Source organism: Sitophilus oryzae, unplaced genomic scaffold (assembly GCF_002938485.1).
Source record: "Sitophilus oryzae breed Bouriz unplaced genomic scaffold, Soryzae_2.0 scaffold_170_pilon_pilon, whole genome shotgun sequence".
In the NCBI taxonomy this organism is placed as follows: Eukaryota; Metazoa; Arthropoda; class Insecta; order Coleoptera; family Curculionidae; genus Sitophilus; species Sitophilus oryzae.
Window position 1 is genome coordinate 1120985 of NW_022146402.1, and position 20487 is coordinate 1141471.

Here is a 20487-nt window from a genome sequence, read left to right on the forward strand (position 1 = left end):
TTAAGATTCATCTCATAAATTCATCACAATCTGGCAGCGCTGTCGCCATCGCTTGTCACTCATAGTTGATCACGTTTTGTGATTATCGTATATATTATTGATCATTCTGTAATTTAAACAAGCGAATAATCAAAAACATTCTAACCAAGTTAAATTTAATAAATTTAACTTTTGCAGGAAGAGGAACTACGCGCCAGCGGAGATCCCAAATTCCAGCATTTAAGCGAAGAACTGCACGTGGAAATAAGCGCTTTTGCCACACCTGCCGAAGCGCACGCCAGAATTGCCTACGCGCTGGCAGAAGTGAGAAGATTTTTGGTGCCGGTAAGTTATTGTTCTCGTTAGAAGTATGTAGCTCGTTTAGTTAAACTTAAATTGAAAATTTTACTACTTTCTATCAAATTCTAGTTATATCCTCACAAAATCTCGTTAAAAGTATTTAAGGACAAACTACAAAGTACTATACTTTTATGATAGAATATTAGGAAGAAAGAATATTACTAGGAAGTACTGAAGAATAATATCATCATCATCATCATCATCATCATCATCATTTTCAGCTTAGTGAACCATTACCAATTAATTATGGTGTAGCTTCCCTCACATATTTAGATACTCCCTTTGTAGTTGGGCCCATTGTTGTCTACAGGGTGGCACCTCTCGTAAGGCGCGGAGGCTCCAAGGAGAACGACATGCGACAGTTTGTATTGAAATAAAATTTTGTGTGCATATGTAGGTTAATTCAGAGCACTTTTTAAAAATATAGAGAGTTCTACAGGGTGTCCCCAAAAAAAGTTACATATCAAAGTTATGTTTTTTGTAATGGAACACCCTATATATTAATTGTTTTTCGGATTCTGGGAGAAAAATAAAGGTAAGTTTTAGAAGAGAAGTATATGACTAAAATGTAAGGTTTTTGACATATTTAACATTTTCTAGAAATAAAGAACAATTTTTAAATTGTATTTTAAAATGTATTTTAAATCAAATTAAAACCTGATCCAAAAAGTTATACAGGGTGAGACAAAATTAATATTGAACATTGGTCACCTTTAAGAGCATGTTACTTTTTTATTTTAAATGAAACATCCAGTATGTTATTCAATGGATACGATATTCAATGGAGAATTCATGTCTCCTCAAAATACTATTAAGGTTGCGTACCCCTCAAACATTCCTAGATATTTTCATTTACATTATTAGATCTTTATTATTTGATAAAATCTAGGTGGCCCTGATATGTCTGATGTTCCTTCAACATAGCTATCTAATTAGTCCAACTTTAACAACTAGTTATCATGTTGTGTCAGTTAAAACAAAAATATTTCTCAGAAATTTGCCGTAAATGCAAACTTATCCTACATCAGAGAGAATTGATATGATTTTATTAGTTGGCGAATGCAGTGTGCATTCAGCAATTAATAGAATTCAAATGCTCCTGATTTTATCTAGTCTGGTATTTTTATGGGGATATGTTAAAGACAGTGTTTCGAAAACTAGACCAACTATACATTGTCGAAAACATGAGAGAAATTATTGTAGCTGCTATTCGAGGTAGAACTCCACATATGCTTTTTTAAAATGAAAAGATCCTTTTGAAAAAAATCATTTTATGCAGTTAAAAGGAAAGGAAGCATTTTGAGCATTTGATTTCATCTAGCTAATTTTTGTCACATAATTATAGGTTTATATCTAGTTTTAATTCTGTAATAACTAAAATATGTTTTAAACGCGTATTTTTTTATTACCCTTGTGTATTTTACTCTACAATCTTTAATTCTTGTTAAATTAACAAAAGGTATATCACACAGCCACCTAGATTTTTTCAAATAATAAAGATCTACTGACGCAAAATCATAAAAATTAAAATATCTAGGAAAATCTTTGTCTGAGGGGTAGGCAACTTTAATAATATTTTGAAGATATATAAATTCCCCATTGAACACCGAAATAATATACTGGGTGTTCCATTTAAAATAAAGGAGTAACTTGCTTTTAAAAGTGACTAATGTTCCATATTAATTTTGTCTCACCCTGTATAACTTTTCGGGTCAAATTTCAATTTGTGGTGTATTTTTGCGGAGTATGAGAGGCGTCACCCCGTATAATAGAGAGATTGAATTGGGGTAAATTGATAGAGAGTAGATTGGACAAATAGAAAAATGTTATACTCTTTTTTTCTGTCTTTATCTTTATATCGCGTTTTTCGTCACCCCAAGATTGAAATTCAACCGGTACAGTGTTTGACTACAAATTACGCTTATTCCTGTGCATTTTCAGCGCCGTTTTACTTACCTGTTTGCAAGCACGACCTGTTTTTGGTATTTCTTTCAGCCCCGACTTGAATGTTGATGAGAGCAAATACACAGAAACAACATCGAAACGGTTCTTTTTCGGGTTTACTGTTCCAGATTTCGCTTATCTGTTGGCGATATAAAAGCTTCGCGACCGGCATACAATAAACACCTTCTGTGCACAAATTGTACATGCGGAAATGAACTTGTTGCACAGATGGTACGAGAAACAAAATGATATAAGAGAAATATAAGAAGAAAAATATGTTTTTTTGTACTTTCAGAATTAATGCATTAAGAGTCTATTACGGTGTGCTGTTCGGGTCGATCTCAGCGATCGGGTAAAGCGGATATGTGGCCGAAGGAAATATATATTATATTTCAGAAATCTGCTTAAGGCTTAGCCCGATCCTGTCGTGTTAAGCCACACCCAATATTCCAAACACGCGTGCTTTGATTAAGGCATGATTAAGTTTAGCAGAGCTTCACCATTTGCCATAAAATAGCGAGCAATTTGTTACAAAACCATATAAATTATATATCACTATAATCACAAAACTTCAATCTATTTCCGTATTGTAACGGAATTTTAAATTATGTCTTTATTTTCGAGAAAATTCAGTCGAACCATAAGGAACATTTTGTTGATGTTTGACCATCAAAATCATAAAAATAAAGAAGTTGTCTAAAAATGTGCTACAATACGGATGTAGCATAATCCTTTATCTTTAATTTCCTTCTTCATTTGTGTAAAAATACCTAGCCAGTTTTACATAGAACGTTAAATGCCGAACGCTTATTTTGCTACTTTTTCGGAGCAGTGAAATGGACTCCGGGTAACTGATGACTCACCCTGTAGAAATAAGAGAACAAAAAAAAACGAATTCATAAGAAATATAAAACTGTGTTTTTCCGTACCGTTGAACTGCTTCTTATCTGTCCCAGGATTTTTCTTCGTTTTACCATTAAAATTCAACCTGTGGACTACTCCGGATCAAATTACATTCATTCTGCGGCGTTCTCGGCCACGATGTCGGCATTTTCACCGGTACCGACACGAATGTTGATGAGGAAAAATTCCTGCTCGAACTCTATAGGGTCGGGTACGGTTTTTATCATGTTTCAGATATTTTCGCAATATGAAAGCCACGCCGACATACACGAAACATCGTCTGTTCGTTGGTTTTACAGGAGGAAATGAGCGTGTTGCATTGGTGGGGCAAGAAATACGTGACCATAGAAATATGGGATAGATTTTTTGTTGTTGCCGTATTGTATTTTTATTTGCCGTTATTTCTTGCTGTATGGTTTAGTTCGTATTTATATTATTAAATAATCCGACTTTTACATTGTTAAGCTTCATTCAGAACTTCGCAATTAGTGGAATAAATTGGTGATTTCAATTATCGTAGAAGTTTGTTCCTTTAATTTGAGCGTTATCATTCAGAACGTCAAAATTAGTGGTAGATATTTTTAATTAGTAGAAAAAGTTGTCAAACTTTTAAGTTTTCCACTAATTATACTTCAAAATTTGCGAGAAATGTCATTTTGGCCTTTGATTATCTTCCGTCAAGAGAAATTGTGGTTAGAAATCAAAAGTTGATTGTTTTATAAGCTAAATATTAGGCTTTCTCTATGGATACAACCTTTGAATAAGAAGACTAAGGAAGGAGCATAATGCTATCAATGTATACATGCATGGTGGGCGGAAAAAGGACTCTAGGTGGGGATCTTTGACAGTTCTGTTTGACGATTCATTTGACACATTTGAATTTGATTTGAAATTTTGTGGATTTGTCAGTCTTTACGGAGCTTATTTTATGTTATTTATTATTTATTCTACTACTGATAGTTGTATAAAGGTACTAAATCTAGATGGAAATTGTGGCAGAACTTAAATTAACAGTGACACTATCGCGATTTATCGAAAAAGACTCTAAACTAAAATAGTTGGTTGTGTCCTAAAATGCTTAGTTTCGGAGATACAGGGTGTAGAAGTTTCATTTTTATTTCGATTTTTTCCAAATAATATCTGAAGTAACGTCAATATTTGGATGAAAATTGGTATCTGGCAGTTTTGTGACACAAGAAATTGGATTTTGATGTCAAAATTACTCCTATTTGTAGGGGGCGCCACCTACATGTGTTTGAACTGTTTTGAAGAGTAATAACTTTTCGACCGTACCTGTATAAAACCACTGACTAAAGAAATATACATTTCCATGACTTTTTATGTAATTTTTTTTTACTTATTTTGATCTGTAGAATATGCTGCCAAAGTTTCCGGAATTCAGTTCGGACCACCCTGTATAATATACACATACGTATAGTAAACCGATTATTTATGAAATTCACTTAAATTAACTAATTATATATTTTTACTTGCATTTTTGCTTTTATTTACTACTTGTCAAAGATTAGATGTCAAAGAATTTAGATACGTTAATTTGACTTACCTGCTTCAGTAGCGTTCAGAAGGAAATATGAAGACATTATTTCATTTGCGAATGCGCTGGAAAGTTCTAGGACGATTCAGAATCGATAATAACAGGAAAACGAACAGACCTTTGACTTACCTACCACGTATTGGATCAGCAGCGTATCGGATGTTTGTGTTAATAAATAATTATTATAACTTATCTATTTTAATTAGAATTTTATATTTTTATAACAATTTTAATAACTACCAACATTTTTTCTTCACAACGTAAAATAAAAAAAAATATTGAGTCTACCCCTCGTCTACCGTACATCAATAAATAAATAAATAAATAAATGCCTTTATTGTCAAAAAAATTTTCAATTTGTAGACAAAGGTAAACTAACAAACAAAGTAAAAAAACAAGGTACACAAACAAACAAACAAAAGATAATACAACACATTATACAAATAATATTGTCAGTCTTATTGTTAAAATAAACATTTATAAATGTTTATAATGTCAAAGAACAAAAAATAAACATCATAATTTTATATTTTTTAAATAAAATTAGAACGTCACTGATAAACCGGAATTTAAGTCGGCCGTATTTGAGGCCCATCGCGGTAGACCTAAGATTTTTGATATACTCCTTCCTTAGTCTTCTTATTCAAAGGATACAACTAACTAACGCAAGCTGGTGCTGGGATATTCTATTAATTTTAATTGTGCTTTTTAAACATTGTTTAAAAAAACACTAATTTATTCCACTAATTGCAAGGTTCTGAATAAAGCTTAATAACACACTGGCACGAAAAACGGACACCTTTAAAATTTTGATGTATTTTAAAGTTTCATATATTTTCTTCTAGTGGGCCGATTCTGATGATTTTTAAGCAATATATAGCTAAATCATTTGACTTTTTAGTATCTCTTTCTAAATTAAAAATGAAAGTTCTCATCTGTCAAGTAGGTATACGCGGAAAAACAAAATGTTGATATTTTGGTGAAAGTTTGAAACACTCTGTGGAATTTGTTAAGACATCTAGGTACATCCTTTCTCGATGATTTATTTTTTGGTTCATCTCAATAGGGCGTTATTTCTGTTGGAGATATTTGCTTTTGAAGAAGACATGAAGAAGACGTCGAGAAGTGTTTTGGTGTATTGCCGTGAATTAGTGTTTAATTTTGTTCTAATTTATGTATCGGATATTTGTATATCAGGTTCCAAATGCTTTTAGTTATATTGCCAAAAGCTAAAATTCAGGCCGATTGGGTTTATACCCATTGTGGAACAAAAATATGTAAAATATATGCGGCCAAGTTGATGCAAGTTACAGCTATAGTCAATTACACATTTAAGCTTCATTCAGAACCTCCCAATTAGTGGTTTCAATTACACTTTATACTTTTTAGTTTACGATAATTCACAATATCTAAAAAACACAACTAAAATTAATACAATATCATAGCAACAGCTTGCGTTAGTCTGTTGTATTCATAGATGTTTTAGCTTACAAAACAATAAACTTTTGATTTCTAACCAAAGTTTTTCTTGACAGGTGATAATAAGAGGCTAAAATGACATTCCTCGCAAATTTTGAAGTATAATTAGTGAAAAAGTCAAAAGTTTGTTAACTTTTTCCACTAACTGAAAATTACTACCACTAATTATGACGTTCTGAATGCTAACATTAAAATTAGGTGAACAAACTTCTACGGCTAATTGAAACTACTAATTTATTCCACTGATTTCGAGGTTCTGAATGAAGCTTTAGAGCTAGTTACAGTCATTGTTATGGTCAGCGTTAATTAATCATAGTACTTGATGTACCTTAAAGAATAATTTCTAAAAAAACACCACGATAAAGACGGGAATGGCGTAGTTTCACTCGTCTGAACAACTGAACAATTTATAAAGAATAACTAACTTAGAAAGAGTAACGAAACTACCGAAGAAAAAAAACTCAATTTGCTGGAAAAGCCGTTCTCATTTAGAACAAACAAAGGATGATGAAACTTATTTGAATTAAGCACAACGAAATTAATTTAAAATACTCAATGCCACTTAAAAAAAATTGCGTCCTCACTATTTCAAGTGACACTGCTTACTAACACCTATTAAATTGAAGGATTTGAAGGACATAACAAAAATATTTTTTTACTTGTAAAAAATAGTTCTTTTACGTGCCACAAACAGTTTTTTTACGTATAACAAATAGTTTTTTACACGAAAAATGTATTTGTTTACCTGTAACCTTTGAATAAGAAGACTAAGGAAGGAGCATATCAAAAATCTTAGGTCCACCGCGATGGGCCTCAAATATGGCCGACTTAAATTCCGGTTTATCAGTGCCGTTCTAATTTTATTTAAAAAATGTAAAACTATGATGTAGGGTAGACGTGGGGTAGACTCAATAATATGTTGTTTTATTTGACGTTGCAAATAAATGTTGGTAGTTATTAAAATTGTTACAAAAATATATAATTCTAATAAAAATAAATAATTTATAATAATTATTTATTAACACAAACATCCGCTACGCTACCGAAGCAGGTAAATCTGGTAAATCAAATTGACGTATCTAAATTCTTTGACATCTAATCTTTGACAAGTAGTAAATAAAAGCAAAAATGCAAGAAAAAATATATAATTAGTTAATTTAAGTGAATTTCATAAATGATCGGTTTACTACACGTATGTATATTATATAGTTACTTACTAGCGAAAAGTTGTTCCATTATTTCACTCGATTTTTGCCGAGATCTACCGCACGCTACACAACCAACTATTTTAGAGTCTTTTTCGATAAATCGCGATAGTGTCACTGTTAATTTAAGTTCTGCCACCATTTCCATCTAGATTTACTACCTTTATACAACTATCAGTAGTAGAATAAATAATAAATAACATAAAATAAGCTCCGACTGACAAATCCATAAAATTTCAAATCAAATTCAAATGTGTCAAATGAATCGTCAAACAGAACTGTCAAGGATCCCAACCTAGAGTGCTTTTCCGCCCACCATGCATGAATACAGACTGGAATCGCACACGTAATTCTTAATTAACTTGGTAGTTTTTTTCTGGATTTCATACAATTATTGTGAACATTTTGCTTAATGTTCCATTCTTTGTAATTGCCTATCAAATTATATCATACCTTTTTTTACCTATCTCTTCAAGTATTCGTAGAAAATGCATTTTCTTATAATTTAACGCGTCACTACGTATTTTTAAGCCGTTACCACTAGCTTGTGTGTCACGGCCGTCTTGCTAGTACTTGTGTCACGGCCTTGAATTTTTACTTCCAACGCGCATAAAGACGTTTCACTTCATAAACGAAATTTTAATCCTACATGAAAAACAATATTTTAAAAATATTCATAAAAGTTTATTATAACCGTTAATAGTATCATAGCCGTTTTTTATGCCCCCCCCCCCATCTGTCTATGTATATACTTATACATTTTCTCCACACATAATACATCAATTTACGATGCACCTTTTATTTGTGTTTATATTGCAAACTATATTATAATTTATGATAGTTTGAAACCCTATTAATAAAAATTTTAGGATAAAGCTTAATGCTTCCAATATAAAAGAAAATTACGTGCAGCTGATGAAATTTGTAATTAATCTTCATTATAAGAACGAAAAAGAAAACGTTTTCCTTAGAATTTCTAAACTGGACAATTAAATAAAAATGTTGATTATTTTTTTTGTAAGTTATTAATTATTTTTTGATGTATACAGGATTATTCATTTCGTTCGACCCGGAGTATTGTAGCCAAATGATTAAATGGAACACCGTGTATATTATTACATTTTTTGTTTTTACGATTAAAACAAAGGTAAATTTGATAAAGATTTACCGCATTTTAATCTTACCGTTTTTGAAATATTTACGATTTTGTGAAAATACAGTAATAATTTTAATGTGTCATTAATCTAGGCTTATTTAAGTTTTTAAAACCAAATATTATACCGAAATTTTTATATTTACTAAATTTTGTGTTGCAATAATAAAAATACTACTAGCTTATACAGTGTCTAAAAATTTATTTTAAATAATAATTACTAGCTTTAAACAGCAATAACTTTATATATGCACAATTTAATTGGCATCATATTGTATTATACCATTTCTTACCTATCTCTTCAAGTGTTCGTAGAAAATGCAGTTTTTATAATTTAGACGTCATTTATAAATGTACCCATGGAATTTTGACATTTTAGATTATTTTTAAAGATGTAACAAATTTTCAAAGAGTACAGATATTAATATTGTCGATATAGTTCGTTTATTTCATTAAAAATTCAAAAAAACTGTTAAATTACCGTCCTATTATTCGAACTACATTAATTAACTCTCTGCGTTGATTATTATTCATTGCTCTGAATACTAAAAAAATTGAATTTTGTATGTGTATTAGACAGTGTGGTAAAAAGTAACATCTTATAAATTTTATTTCATTTTTTGGCGACTGCTTATTTATAACAACAGAGACGTTCATGTTCATAACTTATTATTATATTGTTTTCTGATTCAAATCCACATTTATTTAGAATAATTTATTAACTAACACAATTAAGTAAATGTAGGTATGTAATTAATTAATATTTGGTTGGAAATAATTGTGGTATTTTTAACTAGTAATACTCTTTTACAAATATTTAAATAGTTTTCACACAAATAGGCTAGCAATATTATTGTTTTTAGTAGTGATGGGAAAAACCGATTAATTTCAATAATCTTAGTTCAGTACTCGAGTTTCAAGCGATTGCAATAACCGAGTGATCGCTCGAGCGAAATATCACTCGTATTTAAAAATATGGCTTTTTACACGTCGCTTGTTGTAAGCACTCGTTAACGCCAAGCGCCAAGCAGTAAGTTGCGTGCGCAGTGATGAATGGCAAGTAGCAAGCGGCGAGCGATTCGCTTGATCGCTTGATTTAGTTTATTTCAAAGCATTGTCGATGTAGCTCGTAAAATTTTGTCCCTCAGATACGCAAAGGATAAATATATATACAGCGTCGTATAAATTTGGTACCTGCAATGTATGTAGAAAATTCGCTCGGCTTTTTATCGAGTATGTCATATTAAAATCGGATTTCAATTTATTTCATTCTAGGATCGCTTGCGTTCGTCGCTTGGTACTTGTCTCTTGCATTGCTCGTTCATAATCGAGCGATGTCGGTTATTTCAATAATCTAGTGAGTACTCGAGCGAATTTTCGCTCGAGTTATCCCATTCCTAGTTTTTAGCACCTGTACTTTTTGTATATTTGTTGCTTAAAAAAAACTAAAATGTCAATTGTCAATATTTCATGGGTATAATGATAAATGAGGTTTAAATTATAAGAAAATGCATTTTCTACGAATACTTGAAGAGATAGGTAAAAAAAGGTATGATATAATTTGATAGGCAATTACAAAGAATGGAACATTAAGCAAAATGTTCACAATAATTGTATGAAATCCAGAAAAAAACTACCAAGTTAATTAAGAATTACGTGTGCGATTCCAGTCTGTTCCACATTTTAAATATTCTTTTGTACTTTCCAGAAGGATACTTGTCCTACATCTAACAGAAAGTAATAAAACTTTAAAAGAAAAAAGGAAAATGTTTCACGGTGACTGAGACGCAACGTCAATTGTTTCGGGCAACGAGACTTTTGCATTAAGAAATACGGGCCCTACGACGTGCACAAATATTTAATGCCTCAGGTCTTTGGCAATACTTTAACTTGACAGAACAAAGAAGTGTTTTATAATAATGCATATATATTAGGGTGGTTAAAAAAATCGACTTTTTTTTACTTTGAAACTATTTTTTTTACTGAAAAAAAGGTTGGTAGACACCTCAAAAAAATTCTCTCCAAATATGAGGTCTTAATTTTAATCGCCTTTCAGTTTTCTATTTTTTCCTTATTATTAGAAAGAAAAGTTCATATCTCGGTATCTACTATTAGGAAAAAATATCTCGTCTTATATATTTGTAGTCAAATTTAATTCTCTACAGAAAAGGCCTCTTTCATTTTTTTTGTAAACTTTACCGTTCGAAAGTTATTAAAGGTTGAAATTTGATTATTTTATGGCAGATTTCTTTTTACTTAAGAATTGTATAACTCGTTAACAAAAAATCATTATGATACGCGCAACTCACGATTTTGTAGGAAATTCACTGCTCTACAAAAATGGTTTCTTATGATTAGTCGATTAAATTAACCGTTTAAAAGATATTCATTGTCAAACTTCGATGCACAATAATTTTAACAGTTTTTGATTAATAATTCGAACAACTCCAATCCAATTATATCTCATTTGATAATTAAATAAAAAAAATTGATAAAAAATTGATTTTTTTTCTAGATCAATATTTTTTATATTAAATTTGTCACAAAAACGTTATTTACTCGAAATTTAATGAATCATTGACTCTAAGTTAGTAGTTAGAGTTAAAAATGCAATAATTTTGGTTTCATTGTACCCAAACATGCTTAGGGCTAAAAAAACTAGTAAAAAAGTTTGAAACATTTCTTTGTTCATAGAAACTCAAATTTGTACAAATTTTTCCGAAACTCATAAAATAAATTGGAATTGTTCGAATTATTAATCAAAAACTGTTAAAATTATTGTGCATTGAAGTTTGACGATGAATATCTTTTAAAAGGTTAATTTAATCGACTAACCATAAGAGATCATTTTTGTAGAGCAGTGATTCCCTACAAAACCATGAGTTGCACGTATCATAATGCTTTTTTTAACGTTGAAAGAAAAACTTGTTTCGGAAGATAAATTAAACGTGTCTTGAATAAAATAGAACGCCTCTGGCTTAATTTGTGGCTTGAGCAAAGCTGAAGTTTGAAAAAATAAGAAACTGTGGGTTGCAATTTCAACAATGAGCTTATAAACAAACGTTTTACTTGCTGTCCTGTTGTGATGTTAAGCTTTAAGGTAATTGGAAAGTCTAAATAGCTTTAACATTTTTATTGAAAGTAATAAAAAAAGTATATAAAAGTAACCTAAATTCTGACAAGTAGTTTCCGTTTGGGATTAACGCAGAAGTGCTTACAAAAAATAACTATTTTATTTTGTAGATTTTCTTGTAGTGGCGAAATACCCATCCCATATAGGGATTTTTGGAGAGATGAATCCGCTACATAGGTATAGATATTTTTTTTACTCTCTTTGTAGTTGGGCCCATTGTTACCTATTTTTTTGGCTATGCGGGCCCAAGTTATCCCTGCTAATTTCCCTAATATCATGGTCCCATCTCAGGTATGGTCTTCCTCTCGGTCTCTTAATTTGTCGTGGGTCTTCTTCTTCAAGTAACGTCTCCTAACGGAGGTTGGCTATCATCATGGCTATTTTGATTTTATTTGCGGCTGCTCTAAATAATCCATTCGACGTCATTCCATATTCTCTGAAGTTCTTCATACCATTCTCTGAGGTTCTTCAGCCATGACGTTCGTCTTCTGCCCCGACTACGCTCTCCTTGAATTTTTCTTTCCATAATATTTTGGATCTCTTATAACATGTGCAAAATATTCTAACTTTTTCCTCTTAAGGGTTTTATGTATTTCTTTTTCCTTGTTTATACGTCGTAACACCTTGATATTTGTACTCTATCGACCCAAGAAATCCGTAACATGCGACGATAGCACCACCTTTCGAAAGCCATCAGTTTGTTGATTTGGGCTGTTTCACGGGTCCACGCTTCGACACCATACAATAAGGTTGAAAACACGTAGCATAGGAGCATTCTTATTCTTAGGTCTAAGTTTATATCCCTACTACAATGAAATTTCTTTAGTTTTGAAAAATAATTTCAGGCTACCTCAATCCTGGACTTTATTTCTTGCAATTGTTCGGCAGTTTCATTTATTATTGTGCCCATGTATTTGTAGTATTGGACTTTTTCTATTGGCGTGCCGTCTATTGATATTGAAGTATTTATATTTTGGTCTTTTATAATAATCATGAATTTTTTTTTTCAAAGTCATATTCAGCCCATATTGTTTGCAGGATACATTTATTCTTTGAAGTAGGTTCTGCAGATCTTCACTATTATCTGTCATTACCACTGCATCGTCAGCGTCTCTGATATTGTCGTGGGTACCATGCTGTAATTTTTGTGGTCCATCTGTGGTCCATCCTTCTTGCCAGGTGTCCTGCCCATTGCCACTTGAGGGATTTGATTCTGTGGACGACATCTTTTACCAGTGTCTTTTGTCGTATCCACTCTATTCTTTTACGGTCTTTCTTCGCTATTCTCAGCATATTTCGTTCCATTGAGCGTTGTGACACTTGCAGTTTCCTTATAATGTCCGTTTTAAGTATCCAGGTTTCACATGCATCGGTTATGACTGGTAGTACACATTGGTCGAATGTATTCTTTTTTAGATAAAATGGCATTATAGATTTGAATATTGAATTGAAAATTGATTTGAATATGATTGAGTTTCTTCAGCAGAATCCTTAAGATTTCTTGAACGAGGAAGTTCTTGGACAGCTGAACAAAGATCGGGAACTGTTAACCGCCATCAAGGCCAGAAAGGTTAGCTACTTCGGACGCATAATGCGTGGCACCAAATATTATATTCCTCGTTTGATTATTCAAGGAAAAGTCGAAGGTAGAAGATGGGTAGGTCGAAAAAACTGTCATGGCTCAGAAAATATACGGAACTGGACCGGTCTGGGGGTGGAGAGGTTGTTTCATGCAGCAGAAGATAGAGAACTCTTCCACGAAATAGTCATGGAGGTCGCCTACGCCTGAAGACAGGCACGGTACTGCAAGAAGAAGAGTTTCTTCAAGTACTGCATGCTAACTTAATTCTTCGGTTGATTTCGGATAGTAGAGATATCGAGCTGTGTGTGTATTAGTTGCCCCAAATAAAGTATTCTTCTCCTATTTCCAGTTTTGTGCTATTTATTAGAATGTCGTTTCTGTCTACTGGTTCCTTGTACATACTTTAATTTTTGCTAAATACATTTTGAGACCTACTTTATTGCTGGCTATATTTAGTTCGTTTATTTATATTTTTAGTTGTTCAGGACTATTGGCTATTAGAACTATGTCATCAGGATATATTAACATTAAAATAAAAACAGATATAAGCTTCTCTCACGACTTCATTTCAGCAGATAGGCCAAAATAGTCCACATTATTATTAAAAATGTCAAGAATGAAATGAAACGTTGATGAAAAATTTAACATACGTATAAAAAGTAAAATAACCCCTGAATTATATGTTTTTTAATGATCCAGAGAATCAACATTGTAGTATTCGCTTTATGCAAAGTTATCGCAACATAAAATAGTTAAGTATAATAATAAACCTACCTAGATTTCAAGAGAACGGGAGAATTCTAGAAAATAGTAACTTTGTAATTTTAGAATTCTCGATTATTTTCCATTTACTCAGTTTATAATGGAAGTGCAAACTAGGTTTATTTATCTTTAAAATATGGTGTTTAAAGCCAAGGATATTTTGAATCTTCTTAATACCTATTTAATAACTAAGAAATTCAGAGAGCGTCGAAATAAGAATGTTTGCAATTACAAAATTTTTAGATTGTAATTTCAAGTGCTTATTTAAAATCCTATAATCTCAATTTCAGCTTTTAATAATTAATTTGCCTTGTTATTTTCAATCTGGGTCTTGTAGTCAAATATAAATATATTTGTATTTTACCAGCGTAAGGACCCTAGGGTGGGGATCCTTGACAGTTCTGTTTGACCATTAATTTGACACGTTTGAATTTGATTTGAAATTTTGTGGATTTGTCAGTCTTTACTGAGTTTATTTTATGTTATTTATTATTTATTCTTTCGAACAAGGAGTCGAACAAGGAGTCAGACAGGGGTGTATATTGTCTCCTCAACTATTTAACATATACGGAGAATACATAATGAGAAGATCGGTAGAAACATGGGAAGGAGGCATTTCAATAAATGACCAAAAAATAAATAACTCGCTAGCAGTCAAGAAGAGTTAATCAATTTAGTAAACAGGGTAGAAAACGAAAGCAATCGGCTCGGTCTGGAACTAAATATACAAAAAACGAAAATCACGATAGTTGATAGGCAACATAACAACCATCCAAATATAAGTCATATCGACCGCTTTGAAGTCGTTAAGTCATACGTATACCTGGGATCACTATTGATAAATGCAGGCACATCGGAAGAAGAGATGAAGCTTAGGTGCAACATGGCAAAGGTAGCTGTTGGGAGACTGACCAAGATCTGGAAAGACCTCCAGATTTCAAGAGCCATCAACAACCGGCTAGTCAACTGTTTGGTACTCCAAATATTGACGTATGGCTGCGAATCATGGACTCTTAGGCAGGCGGAACGTAAGAAGATCGATGCTACCGAGATGTATTGTTATAGACGTATGCTCCGTATCGCATGGACTGAACGCCGTACAATAGTTTCCATTATAAATGAACTTAATATTACTAACAGGCTTTCCTGTAAAATCCGACTAAAACAACTAAAATATTTTGGACATATATTGAGGAAAAGTCCGGACAATATGGAAAGACTCTCACGACTAGCTGTAGCAAGCCAATACACGATGTCATCGAGATGACAAAATACAGAGGCGCATGGAGAAAAATCATCCATGATGTTACACTGACCACTATACTCCCTAATGGAGGTCAGGACTGAAGAGAGAGATTATTTATTCTACTACTGATAGTTGTTTAAAAGTAGTAAATCTAGAAGGAAATTGTGGCAGAACTTAAATTAACAGTGACACTATTGCGATTTATCGAAAAAGACTGTAAAATAGTTGGTTGTCTAGCGTGCGGTAGATCTCGGTCAAAAATCGAGAGAAATAATGGAATAACCTTTCGCTAGTAAGTGCCTATATTATATACGTATATGTAGTAAACGATCAGTTATGAAATTCACAGAAAATTAACTAATTATATATTTTTTCTTGCAATTTTGCTTTTATTTACTACTTGCCAAAGATTAGATTTCAAAGAATTTAGATACGTCAATTTGACTTACCTGCTTCAGTAGCGTATCGGATGTTTGTGTTAATAAATAATTATTATAACTTATCTATTTTTATTAGAAGTATATGTTTTTATAACAATTTTAATAACTACCCATTTATTGACAACGTAAAATAAAGCATCATATTTTTACAAGTTTTGAATAAAATTAGAACGGCACTGATAAACAGGAATTTAAGTCGGGCATTTTAGGACCCCGGCCCCGTCTTGTTCGATCTAAGATTTTTGATATGCGCCTTTTTTAATTAAAAACTTATACCTATGTGACGTTTTAAAGAAAATATATTGGCAAATAAATAATCCTTAAGTGACTGACATACTGATTAATCACGATCCTGCTCAAACCACTCAACGTAAGAAGCTCAATTTTGGCATACAGGTTGATTCTAGGGTGTAGAGGTTCGATAAGAAGGGATTTTTCGAAATTCCAGTTCCAAGAGGGTGAAACCACCCCTCAAATATTACAATATGTTTTTATTTAAAAACGGTCAAGTTTCCAAAAACGCTTAAACACGTATATTTTATTTTGTTTTTTTACATATTTTAAGATTTTTTAAAAATGTATACAGGGTGTTTCGAAAAATCTGGTCATTGATTAATCACGATCCTGCTTAAAGCGCTTGACGTAGAAAGCTGGTTTGTGGAAAACAGATTGACTTTAGGGTGTAGAGGTTCTATAAGAAGGAATTTTACGAAACTCGAATTCTAAGGGAGTGAAACTATCCTTCAAATATTAAAATATTTTTTTATTTAAAAACCGGTGATTTTTTCGGAAAAACTCTTAAACACGTATATTTTATTTTGTTGTTTTACATATTTTAAGATTTTTTTATAAATTTATACAGGGTATTTCATAAAATATGACCATTAAATAATCACGGTTCTGCTTAAACTTCTTGACGTTTAAAGCTGATTTTTGGTAAACGGATTGACTGTGGGGTGTAGAGGTTCGATAAGGAGGGTTTTCTCGAATCTCAAATTCCAAGAGGGTAAACACGCCTCTCAAATATTACAATATTTGTTATTTAAAAAACGGTTAGTCTTTCGGGAAAACGCTTGGACAAGCATAATTTATTTGGTTTTTTTACATATTTTGATTTTTTTTTTTAAATCATACAGGGTGTTCCGAAAAGTTAGGTAATTTCTTAACCACGATTCTGCTTAAACTGCTTGACGTAAAAAGCTTATTTTTGGCAAACGGATCTTTCGAAAGTCAAATTCCAACGAGATGAAACTACCCCTCAAATATTACCAAGTTATATAATAATATCGCCATATTGTTTTTTTCTCATGCTGACATAAATGTGAGAAAATTTTATCAAGTTTGTATGTTAATGGAAATTCTTGCTTTGCATTATCATCACAATTACAAATTATTAATTCGACGCGAACGAAGTCGCTGGTACACGCTAGTTATAATCTAAAAAAGTAATACAATTAAATCATACCAGTTCACTACAATTATCATTACAATTTATATAACGTTAGTGTGCAATTTGGCCACATTTCGAATTGTAGGAAAGCGGACAGCAGTCAAATCGAAAAGTTCCGTCATTAATGACGTCGATTACCGCTAGCTCTCTGGATCTAGAAATGCCTGTCCAGTTAAATTGTAACGATAATAAAAAGCAATTAAATTGTAACAATTTAATTTTATTCCCCTACATTTCGAATTAGCGTTAATCGTTATGGCTGTGGAACCGGTAAAAGTAATTTATTGAAAACTACTAACATATAACAGTTGTTTCAAAATTAATAAAAAGGAATAAAGCGACAGATTTCTCAACTTTATTCTCGTAATATTTCTTATAAAATACGATAAAATATTTTATCTACAACCGTTTTGTTATTATTAAAATGTTTTGAGAAGATTATATCAAAATTTGATTCAAACTTGGTGCTAATTGCTAATACTAGGCAATTAGAAAATACAAACGGAATGTTTTCAAATTTGATTTAAAATTAGTTATTGAATTTTTACTGACGTAACATCAGCAAATCAGTGAATATAAGTTTTTACTAGTAATTGTTAGCATACGCTGATGTCTTATTTAAATTTCCTTACAACACAAAAAAAACAAAAGAAGAAACAAACTTAAACTTAAAACACTTATAACACTAAATACTAAATAAAACTAACAAGACTTAAAAAATGCTAAAATATGATTTAAACATTCTTCGGTAACTTACAAAGATTAACTTTTTTGAAGGAATTTGTAGATTGCTTAACGATCCAAATCGTTAATGAAACTTTAATCAAATAAATTTTAAAACACCAATCCGGTACCTGCCTTGTCAAAGTTTACCACAACCGGTAATAAATTATTTTTCCTCGAAATTTGAAACTCTAGTAACATTTTAATTAGAAAAATCGATTACCTCTCTGTGACGAATTCAAAAGCATTAGACATTTATGTTATGAATTTACTTAGTGAGAGTTTATTGTTTTGAGTTGGATTTTATAAAAATTAGGGTGATAAATTAAAGGAATAACCCCATAAATGTAATTAAAATGCATTAAAACTAATGACAAATTTGAGTCATTTGCATTTACGAGCTTTTTTATGGTGTTATGCTTAAGAAATTAAAATTGCTTTACCAGAGCTGTTCTTTTTTATTTTTACATTATATTAAAATATTCGTATTCCACTGTACTATTGGAAACAAAGTACTCGAGTAAAATCAGAAAGTGAACCGGGTATTTTTCAAAAGGACCTTAACAATTTTATGTTAATATAAAACTACGGAGTACAAACATATACATTTACGAGGTTTTTTACGTAAAAAAGGTCTCTTGGTAAAGATCGCTACGAGTAATGGTTCTAGAGATATTTGAAATCGAATTATCAATACCTGTCTTCATTAACATAAACATGTTGACTAAATAGTTATTAGACTGAAATCATAAATTTGAAATGATTTTGTGTCAAAAGTTCAACAGAAACTGTTTTATCATCACTTTTCGCAAAAAATTATGATTAATTTAAAAAAAATTAAAATTTTCCAAATTTATTATTTCAGTCAAATAACTATCTACTCAACGTGTTTATTTTTTGTCAATAATGACTATTTCCATTCTAAAAATCTTGAGAACGGTTGCTCGTAGCGATTTTGACCAAGATACATTTTTTACGTAAAAAGTCACAGAAATATTATTTTTTCACTCACTAGTTTTATACAGGAACGGACAAAAAGTTATTATTCTTCAAAACAGTTAAAACACATGAAGGTGGCGCCCGCCCCCTTCAAATAGGAGTCATATTGACATGAAAATCCAAATTTTTCATGTCAAAAAACTCCCAGACACCAATAGTGGGGTCGGATAGCATAAAAATATTTCAGTGCTGGCGGCGAATTTGAATTTTTGGATATAGATAGTACATATACCAAGCATCAAAAAACGCCCCAGACCACAAAATTTTTGGGGCCCCCACCACCGGTATGACGTCATTAAAGCGGGGGTCAAAAAACGGCTTTTAGGCATATAAATACATTTTTTTCTTTGTAAAAACCCAATTTAATTTTATTTTTTATACTAAAACAACTTATTTGAAAATATTTTCAATTGTTTTTAATTATATGGCCATCTTGTTATATAAATGTCAAAATTTTGACATTTTATCTGAAATTTTGTGTTTGATATCAATTTATAGGTTTTTGGGGTAGACAAATTTAGTGATGATATTAAAATTTTAATACGATACATCTACAACTAGATGCTACCCCAAACAACCCCTCAAAATTTTTCTTTTATACATCCCTTCCCCAACACCCCCTATGCACCAACCTTTATACTAAAATATAAACTTCTATTTATGTTCATAATATTTCATTTCATCAAACGTATGAATACAAACGACTTGAAAATTAAAAATAAGTTAACATTCTAAATAAAAATAACATTTTAATAAAATAAGTTCATACACTCTATTAATCGTTTTCAGAACAATGTCCTTCACATGCACACAGCTGTGTACACCGAAGACCGTTTTTTATACATTTACATGCTGAACACCGTTGTTTGCAGCTACAAGCGATTAGTTCCTCACAGCACAGAATATCTAGCTACGCATGACAGCTTTTCACAACATCTGGAATGATAGACCACAATGGATGAGATCCGTCGTTATTTTTTTGCCATGCCCAATTATCAGGTAATGGAACTTGGAAGTCTTTTTCCAAGCAGTTGTTCCATATAAGGGCTTGTAGACTGGCTAGCTTGATATGTTGGAATCAAAGCATTTTGCGTTGGAGGTATATTCTCAATTGTCCTATTTTTTTATGAAAAGGAAACGTCTAAACTCGTTAACGGTACTGAAGGGTGATGTCGCATCATATAATAGAACCATAAATCTTTCCATAGTACGCAAAATATCTTCATCTGGATCTCTTCCCATAAGCAGTTGTTCAAAAGCCGAATTAACATTAGGATCTGCTATCCAAACCTTCCAAGTTCCTTTCTTGCCCACTCCACAGAATAATGACACAATATCGCAACCTGTTATAGAATGAAATAACGGTAGATATCTGCAAGTCTCCTGTGAAAGCTGGGAACATAAGCCATGGATGCTAATTAATCTTTGATGTTTCCCAGTTCCAAAATCAATCCAGAGTTGTTGAATGTTTTTAATTTTAAAAAATGTTGACACTGCAATGACAACAACATCTGAATCCACCGTTCGAATGGTGACGCAGTTGTGGCCATTATCGACTGCATGTTTAGCATGCA

General features: G+C 31.8%; 1 protein-coding gene across 1 annotated transcript in view; it reads left to right on the plus strand.

Moving 5' to 3' along the window:
* The window catches only part of LOC115881261 (KH domain-containing, RNA-binding, signal transduction-associated protein 2-like), a 175163-nt gene that overhangs the window by 95638 nt on the left and 59038 nt on the right, over positions 1–20487 (plus strand). The window contains 1 exon segment of the mRNA XM_030898678.1: positions 178–324. Within this exon segment, the coding sequence (XP_030754538.1) occupies positions 178–324 (147 nt within the window).